The sequence below is a fragment of the Cornus florida genome, unplaced genomic scaffold (assembly GCF_030987335.1).
Source record: "Cornus florida cultivar Cherokee Brave unplaced genomic scaffold, ASM3098733v1 CherokeeBrave_3.0.0_Hap2_Chr02, whole genome shotgun sequence".
Taxonomy (NCBI): domain Eukaryota; kingdom Viridiplantae; phylum Streptophyta; class Magnoliopsida; order Cornales; family Cornaceae; genus Cornus; species Cornus florida.
This window is the reverse complement of record NW_026775572.1, coordinates 6,939,239-6,949,531: the sequence shown is the minus strand read 5'-3', so window position 1 is coordinate 6,949,531 and position 10,293 is coordinate 6,939,239. Positions and strand designations below refer to the sequence as shown.

Sequence of the window (10,293 nt, the reverse complement as noted above, 5' to 3'; positions counted from 1 at the left end):
TCTTCCTGTTGGTCATTATAATTGTTGATATTTTTTACACCAGGTTAATCATTTTCGCCCATGTACGGTGATTCTTCAACCAAAGCTCCATCTGTCATGGTTGCATGACTTAATGGAGTAGATGGAAGTGAGTGCCCAACATACTCATTAATGTTAAAGTCAAATCCATTCCTCCTTTTCACCGCTTGTTTGTCTACGAAATAGGTATTTAGCTGTTATCATATACACGAAAAAATTAATAACAAATTAAAAGCCGAATGTTTAAAATATTTACGAGTTATATTTAAAACAATAAATAAATCACCATATCATCTGTGCTAAAGTTACCAGGGCGATCCATTTCGATGTTAGTCATGCACCAAAAAAATTTACTGATTTTTTATTGGATGGTGGACCAACGACTGGATTTCGCAAATATAACTTTTGAGGATTCGCTCCCATAACTTCTTCTTACTTTGGTATGCCCCTGTAATGGCATTGGAGGTAATAGACATCCACGGCCAACATAAAGCCTCATTTTTTGTTATGGACCAATTTGAATTTCAGATAATCGGTTGTTATGTGGAAGGTTGGAAGTTTCTTGATTGTGGCACACCAATACCATAATATTGATGAGAATGTTAGGATGGTTGATGAGAAGGAAATTGAAATTCTCCTTTATAGTAATTAGAATGTAGTTATAACTGGGAAGACAAATCGATATTATTTTTAGTAAATGGTGAAAACTCATCGTTTGATGAGTTAATTTAGGTTTTGTAATAATCTGAATGTCGATGATCCATGGAATCGGATTAAGTTTGAAAATAATAGCTAAGATTGAGAAAATAAAAAATGAAGTAACTTGAATGGTAGAAAATAAAGATGGGTAGATGTGAGGTGAATGGTAGTAGGAGTTGTGGATTTTATAGAAGATAAATGAATTTTTTTAAAGTTTTTTTTTTTTTAAGTTAAAAAAATTGATTTTTTAAAGTTTGTTATTTAAATTATAGCCATTAAAACACTGTTTGTGTTAGCCAAACAGTGCCTTGATGCCCATAAGTGTAGGTTGTGGCAGAATTTTTAAAAATAAAGCAAAAAAGTTTAAAATATCAAATTTTAAGGAAAAAAATAGGTTTTTTTAATTTATATTTGGCCCAAAATCAATTTTTATTTTTATTTTTTAACAAACAGTGCCTAAACAATATATTTTTTTTTAATGAATTTTATTTTATTTTATTTAAAAAAAACGAGCTCAAAATAACCCATATTTAGTTTTTTTTTTTCCAAAAACTTATTATGCCAAACAATACCTTGAGGCAATGTTCAGGACTGTTGGCTGCCAAAATTTAAAAATGAAAAGTTGTTTGCGCAGAAACGACGTCTTTTTGGCAAAATAATAATAGTAATAATAATCCGCGATCGGGCTCGCACTTTTGCATGAGCTGATCCGCTAGTCGTTGTGAGCCCATCCAATTATTTGGGCCTCCAAATCGCCAAAACCCATTTTTGACTAGGCCGGAGCAGGTGCTCTTATGTAAACAAATAGAAATAAATAAAAAAACATTTTTGTAATAAATTGACTCATCAACTAAAAGTATAAATTCAATTTTGAAGGCATAAATAATTTGATTGCATGATTGTTCATGCTTGTCATCCAATGATGTTATATTTGAATTTTTTTTTTTTTCTTTCTAAATTGGTACTGACACACACTTATCTCTTCTGAGACATGAATCCTGGCCTCCCTTTAAGAAGTAAGAGGCTGATACCGTTAGACTATTGACCCGTTGGTATATTTGAAAATTAATTTAAATATAAAAAAAAACAAAAAAAAAAACGTTAAGGAATGTTAAGAGAATTAAAATCATCCCTTACTTTTAGGTATGAACACCATTACATTTTGAGTTATATTTTAAAAATATAAAAATTTAACAAGTAAACGTCATATATTAGTGAATCCATGCTTATTACTTGACCCATATCTACAATGTGAATGGACCCTCTCTAAGCCTACAAATTCACATGGAGACCCTTATACAATCCACATATTTTTGTTAGAATAAAATTGTGTAAGAAATTATTGTATGGCGAATAGTTTTAGTAAGTGATATTAATTAGGATAATGCTTAGCTACTCAATGATGAATAAGGTGAAGCTACTCATCCCCATGTGGTCCAATAATAAAATAACACATCACATTTAATAATAAAATAATCTACACCTAAGAACACTATATACGTTTATTCAATGGTTGATCCGAGAAAACAAAGAAAGGTGTGCATTATTTTATTTTAAAGGTAATGTGTTATTTTGTTATTGGACCCCATAGAGGCGAGTAGCTTCACCTTACCTACCAGTGAGTAGCTAAACATTGTCCTATTAATTATTAAATTTAAACCTATAAATATTTAAAGAAAATTATTTTTTTATAAATAACATGCAGTATCATCTATTTACAATGAAGAATACTAATTGTGGTTAATATTGTTATATTTATATGTACAATTTGCAGTTATCCATTACATAATGATAATTATTTTAGAAAGATATTTAAGGGTGATATTTAATACTCCCTTTGTCCCAAAAAAAATGTTGTGAGTTACGATTCCCCAAACAGGACATGTAATTTGGAACGGAGGTAACTTAAGAGGATTGTCAATGAAATTAACCCCAATTTCTATTATAATCTTCTCGTCTCAATAATGAATTTATGGACCAAATATACATATAAGACCATATTGAGATTTTATCTCTTATAGTACAGCTGTTAGGATTCAATTATTTTCTCTCTGATTTAGGACAAATTGGTAGGTAATTAGTTACCTATTTTAGCTAGGTCATATTCTATAAATTAGATGTAACACCATCAGTGAAAATATCAAATATAATTTTCAATCCTCGCATTTTTTCTCTGAATTGAAACATTGTATCAGAGTCATGTTTGAACCGTACCTTTGAATCTTTTATTTTTCATTGAACCATACATTATTTTTATTTTTATTTTTATTGAACCATACATTCCTATCCAACTGGTACAGAGGTTCACTTGCATTTGCAGCAAGGCAAAATCACTTTTCAAACTCGCTGCCACGAGCCGTTCCCATCGCGAGCCGCCGCTTTCCCTATCGCGCTGTCCACCGGCCGTTAATCAATCGATTGTGTCCCCATCGAGGTTGAACTAACCGCTGCACCAGTTTGTCCCTGCCAGTTGCTGTCCAAACGACGACGATGAACCACCAGTATTCCAGAACCACCGAACCGCTGCACCGTGGCCAGATCTGAATCTGTTGTTGCGAGCATCTTCTTCGCCGGCGAGGTAAGCCACCTTGCCCGCCGATTGTTCTCCATAGCCGTCGCCGACGCAGATTGGCTTCTTGAATGTATTTTTTTTTTAGTTTTTTATTTAAAACAATTATATATATATATATATATATATATATATTTATGTTAAAAAAAAAAAGTGCAGGAAGCTTTAGCTGACCTTAAGTGGAAAACAGTTATGAACGAGGAGATGAAATCCTTGCAGAAAAATGAAATTTGGGAACTCATTAATCCTCCACCAAGAAGGAAACCAGTTGGATGTCGATGGTTTTACATTGTGGAGTATAAAGCCGATGGTTCAGTTGAACGCTTTAAAGCAAGATTGGTGGCAAAAGGTTACACCCAAACTTATGGAATCGAGTACACAGAGACGTTCGTACCTGTAGCCAAAATCAACACAGTTCGAGTCTTGTTGCCTTTAGTTGCGAACTTGGATTGACCATTGCAACAATTCGATGTGAAGAATGCATTTCTGCATGGTGAATTATTTGAAGAAGTCTACATGGATCTCCCACAAGGATGCATGATACCGGAAAAGTATAGTCGGAAGGTCTGCAGGTTAAATAAATCATTATATGGGTTGAAACAATCTCCAAGAGCATGGTTTGAAAGATTCACAAAGTCTATGATAGCCTTTGGCTACCGTCAGAGTAATTCAGATCATACGTTATTTCTGAAGAAATAACAGGATAAGATCACTGTACTCATTATATATGTAGATGACATGGTGGTTACATGGAATAATCCTGAAGAAATGAAGGCTCTCAAGAAGTACTTGTCCAAAGAATTCGAAATGAAAGATCTAGATCCTTTAAGATATTTTCTTGGAATAGAAGTATCTCGATTTAATAAAGGAATCTTTCTATCTCAAAGAAAATATGCCTTAGATCTATTACAAGAGACTGGCATGACAGCATGTCAACCTGCTGAGACACCAGTGGAAGAAGGACTGAAGTTATGTGTTGAGTCTAACCAAGTACCTGCTAATAAAGGAAGTTACCAAAGACTTGTAGGGAGATTGATGTACTTAGCACACACGAGACCAGATCTGGCTTATGCATTGAGCATTGTTAGCCAGTTTATGCATGATCCTGTAGAGCAACATATGAATGCAGTTATGCGCATTTTGAGGTATTTGAAATCTGCTCCTGGAAAAAGGAATTTTGTTCACTAAAAATGCTGGTTATCAAAACATAGATGCATATATTGATGCTGACTGGGCTGGAGCTATAGATGATAGGCGATCTACTTCTGGTTACTTTACTTTTGTATGAGGTAATCTTGTTACATGGAGAAGCAAGAAACAAAACGATGTTGCTCGCTCGAGTGCAAAAGCTGAATTCAGAGGTATGACGCTTGCATTTTGTGAAATATTGTGGTTAAGACTTCTCTTGCGGGATTTGGGTTATCTACCTGGGCAATCTATTCGACTATTTTGTGACAATAAAGCAGCATGTGATATTGCCCATAATCCAGTTCAACATGATTGTACGAAGCATGTCGAAATATACAAATTCTTCATTAAGGAGAAGTTGGATGGGAAAATTGTGGAGTTGCCTAATATTCGATCTGATGATCAACTAGCCGACATTCTCATCAAAGCAATCTCAAATCAAGTGTTTTCAAAATTTTTAGACAAGTTGGGCATGTGTGACATCTATGCACCAACTTGAGAAGAAGTGTTGAGATTTTATCTCTTATAGTATAGCTGTAAGATTGAATTATTTTCTCCCTAATTTAAGATTAATTGATAGATAATTACTGACCTATTTTAACTAGGTCCTATTCTATAAATATGATGTAATACCATCAGTAAAAATATCAAATATAATTTTCAATCCTCACATTTTTTCTCTAATTGAAACAGACCATTCCCTCTGAGAAGATGTCTATTTTCTCAAAAGTTTAGTCGCATATAGAAGTGTTGAGATTTTATCTCTTATAGTATAGTTGTAGGATTGAATTATTTTCTCCCTAATTTAAGATTAATTGATAGATAATTACTGACCTATTTTAACTAGGTCATATGTAAAAATATCAAATATCATTTTCAATCCTCGCATTTTTTCTCTAATTGAAACAGACCATTGATACCAGTGCATGGTGCTTTTAATGCCAGAGAGATTTCCCTTCTTTTTTATTTTTTATTTTTTATTTTTTGTTTTTGGTACTAGTAGTGTTAGAGACCTTTAGTTGGTTCTCTCTTTCACGCGTGCGCATGTATAATAATAGAATCTAAACTCGCCCATGGTATTAAATTTTGATCTATCCATTTTGGTACAGCGGACGTGTGTACCAAACTCTTACTAGAGCGTGTTATAAAAAAATTCAACACGTTTATTCTAAATTTTAATAAATATTAGGAGTTTGTTCTAAAAAAATTCAACACATTTATTCTAAATTTTAACAAATATTTTATGTGTTTGAAATTTTAAAAATAATTGTGTTGAAATATCTTTTCAACATTAAAATTTAAACTTATTTAAATTATATTTTAACACATTTGTTATATTATATTGAAATATAGAATAAATGTGTTGAACACAGTTGAAAAATAGACATTTTAGCTTTTCAACTTAAAAAAAAAAAAAAAAAAAAGGAAGAAAGAATCAAGGATTCAAGATGCTCTTTTTGGTTGGATTGAGAAGCTAATATGTAAACAATATGCAATTTTGTAAATTAAGGGTGGTGAAAGAATAAAATTAATATAAATTTAACTTTTTTTATTTTGCTTTAACATAAAAGTGACTAGAATTATATTAACAATCCCATTGTTCATGGTGAACCGTCTACGAAAAGCATGCAGCTAGCATGAATTACTCTGTTTTTCATGCAATAGATGTTTTTTTTTATCATAATACTTTAAACAATACTGACGAGATTTGTATGAATCCAAAATATTACAAACAACATTCTCCAACATATATTTCTTGAGCAATAATGATAATAGAAATTTGAAAAATATTTTTTTTATATATTTTACAAATAAGTCATGATATTCAGACCGACTAATTACGTTTCAAATATTATTTTTCTTTACAAATTACAATTATGGTTTACGAGGCGAGTATGTCCTGACTGATGACCATCATATACAAAAGTCCTGAGGCAGAACTCAACTTGTTCTCCGCAGAGTAACTGACACTGCTTTTCAATCCATAATTAAGTACTCAAGCAAAACTTTCACCAAGTACACATACAGCTGCACTACAATTAATCAATTATACATAAACTTTGGCCAGAATACTTCAGAGACACACATATATATGTGCATGAACAGTTGCAAAATATGACAATAATTGATACACACTAATAATTATTTAAAGAAAAGAAAAATTGAAACATAAAGAATATAATCTGACTCTCCATTGCAGAAGTTCACAGAGTCGAAAATGCCAAAGGATTGAGGTTGCCCTATAACGGAAACCGCCTTGAAAGAAAGCGATTCCTTTCCTTCAAAATGGATGAATTAACGCACATCACATACACATGCAAACAAACACACACTGACACACACCACCGCGGACTGAACTAGATGCGGCCACCCCCAGCCGGTTCGGGTTGAGCTAGCCACTGGCCGGGGTGGCCGGTGCAGCCTTACATCATGTGGTGGTAGTGGGAGTACTAGGAAGGGTTAATGAAGAAGTTTGGCCTTGTACAAAGGATATTCTTTTGGACATGAAAGCAATGGAAGAGAAAGGTGGCTTAAATAGTGCAGGTGTGTGGGTCACTTTTGGTTAAAGGTGAGAAAAATAAAGTAGGAAAGAGTGAAATGTGGGGGTTCCAAGTTAGCATCTTCCAAGGGATATGCCATTGGCACCTTCGTTGGTCCACATCCTCATTCATTATTTGTTAATTTTTATAATTCAACTTTTTTCTTGTTTGTAGTAGTAGGTTAGTAGGTTCTGCATTATGAATGTAATAATAGTATGACTAATTTTCATCAACATGGGTTTCAACTTTGAAATAATAATTTAAACGGGTGATTGCGGATATTTAATTTTCGTTGTGACTACAACCTTAAAGAATGTTTGGTTAGAACGGTTTCTCGTTATACCAGTATCTGAGACGCCCGCCACTTAGAGATGTAGCATCAATTTGTACGGTGTACACATACTTCTATGTAGTGTCACCCACAAAAGAAGATAGCCCTACTTAAAAGGTAACCTCTCATTTAACTTAGACTGGCCATCTATTTTGTGTTTCTTTTACATTTTTTTTTGGTCTGAGTAAGATTTCATGTTCTTGCTGACACCAGCAGTATCATTCCTTTGTTATCCTATAAAGATGCGTTAAATACTTTTTATTGATTGCGTAATGCATTTTGAAGAAGATAACACAATCTAAGAAATTGGTCGAAGGGTTAAAGAGCAAGTGTTAACTTTTATTTATTTATTATTTTTATCCTTTTATTTGAAAAAGAAGAAATAAATTAACTGAATTATCTAAAAGGGGCTAATTGTGTAAGGTTTGAGAGCGGATCACAACCCTATCGTAAGAATTGTTTTCTGTTTTGTACCGGGACTGTCATATAATTTGTTATTGTGTGAAGGAGGAATTCCAAACCAGAATAGACTAAAACATTCAATTTTTCAGCACAAGAGCTTGCCCTGTTTCCAACTGCCAGTTTCCCATAAAAAAAGGGCATATTTTAGTTTATTTATTTATTATGAAATGCATTATTCAATATATGTACCAGGCTGGTGGAAAGAGAATTTTAAAATCATTTGGTATTTTAGTAATATATTTAAGTCGATTGAATTTCAATTTCCATATTTACTTACAATTTAACTCTTCTACTTTTGATGTCCCAAGCAATTTAAAAATACTAAGTTCCTACGTTGTAAATGGAGGTCAATGATTCGAGCTTCAATGGAAACATGAAACTAGGAAAAAAAAGAAAAAGAAAAAGAAAACATGGCGTAAGCTGTGTGCTAATTGTGTCTTTCACACCAACAAATTGAATGGCAAAAGATCACAAATAATAGTAAAAGTAATGGAGTAGTAAATAGTAGAAGTATTAGTAGTAACAAGAAGAAGAAGAAGGCAAGTTGCCTATAAAAGTTGACTGAAAAAACTTTTGAGCATTGCCGAGTACTGTTTCAGAAACACAATACGATTGAGATGATGGAAGAGAAACACCTACTCTAAAAGGCCATTAACACACAGCTTTTATCATTGGACTAAGTGTTGAGAATTCTTTCTTTTTTCTCAATACGTAGTGGAGACATGGATTTATCCATGAATAGCTGGCACCCTAATTTTAGGGTGTAAATGTTGGCGGATTGTTTTTCCTATTTAATGTTGATTTGATTTTTTGTGTGTTGACTTTCCTAGTTTAATTCATATTTATTTGTTGCTTGTTTAATTACATCAATTTAGGAAATTGAGTAGCTGGTCTGTAGCCTCCAAATTTTCCTATTTATGTATTGTTTATGTACAATTTCTAAATATGCAATAAGAGAATTTCTTCTTCTCTTTCTCTCGGAGTATTCACCTATCATCATTTTGGTATCAGAGCAGAAATAAAGCTCTTGCTTGGATATGACATCTCCTCAAGAAAAAACCATCCTCAGCCATGTCGGAGGATCCGAAGGCTCAGTCTTACCAATTACCGGACACAAACTGAACGGAAACAATTTCCCACAATGGTCTCAATCCGTCATGATGTATGTTTGTGGCAAAGGAAAGGACGACTATCTCACCGGAGAGATTACTGCTCCAGCGAAAGAAGATCCAAAATTCAAAACTTGGAAAGCTGAGAACATGATGGTTATGTCATGGTTCGTTAATTCCATGACTACAGAGGTGGGAGAAAACTTCATGTTCTATGCAACAACAAAGGAGATGTGGGATGCAGCAAGAGAGACTTATTCTGATAATGAAAATACATCAGAACTGATTGAAATTAAGGGTATCCTTCATGATCTACGACAAGGTGAGATGTCTGTTACCCAATATTTCAATATACTCACTTGTCATTGGCAGCAACTAGATATGTTCAAGACCTCTGTATGGGATACTCCCGGAGATGCAGAAAAATATAGAAAGATTGTCGAGAAAGAACGAATCTAGAAGTTTCTGTTGGGTCTTAATAAAGACCTTGATGAAGTAAGTGTCGAGATTTATATGCCCTGGCATAGCAAATTCCTATCTGGATTGTATTAACATATGTTCCTGACATATCTGAAATATTTATGATTTATATAATTGGTGAATTCAATGTATTATGTTTCAATTCACTATGAAATTGATAGTGTCCAGTTAATTACAAGAAATATTTATATATATGTATGTGATGACAATCAATGCATGATATATAAATAGTAATTATAAATTGTTCATAGTCGGTAATTATGGATGGACTCATAATTAATTAAGACTTGAACTGGATCCGCGTTAGGTTGAGATATATTGCGAGAGCCGTCGTATGCAATTACTCCCTATCACCGTCATGGCATTTGACTCTTAAGCGTGAGAAAAGTATATACTCTTTTATTAATTAATAATTACTTTGATTTGTTCGGCGGATTCTTCGGGATCCTTAGACCGACACTTTGGGTAGTTATGTAATTAATAGTTAGAGGGTTATATTTTCAATATTTGCATCATTGCTACTTGTATTTATTTTGTATTGATTATGGTTGATCACAAAGTAAATTCGAAGGCCTTCGTGTGTTTTTAGACAAAATGATTTATTATATATTTATTTATTTAAATTATTATTTTTGTCAAACAAATGTTTTATTGTGATCGAGCCAGAAATAATCAAAGGTACCAAAATAAATATATTAATTAAGTAGTCGGTTTGATGGCTATATTTATCCGATAACTAATTATGCATAGAGGGGTCAAAGTGCAATATTGACTTAGAGGTTATTTATTATTTAATTGGAGTTCAATTAATTTCTTTTAGTGGAGTAGAAATTAATTTATGAATTAATTGAATTGGGTCCATGGACCGGGCCAATTATTAATTCATTGTACCCAATA

General features: G+C 32.9%; 1 protein-coding gene across 1 annotated transcript; it reads left to right on the top strand.

Annotated features, from left to right (window-relative positions):
- The first annotated feature begins 8,844 nt into the window (after nt 1-8,844).
- On the top strand, nt 8,845-9,375 carry LOC132295608 (uncharacterized). The gene has a single exon (XM_059793915.1). The coding sequence runs from the start codon at nt 8,845-8,847 to the stop codon at nt 9,373-9,375; it is 531 nt and encodes a 176-aa protein (XP_059649898.1).
- Nucleotides 9,376-10,293: the final 918 nt, after the last annotated feature.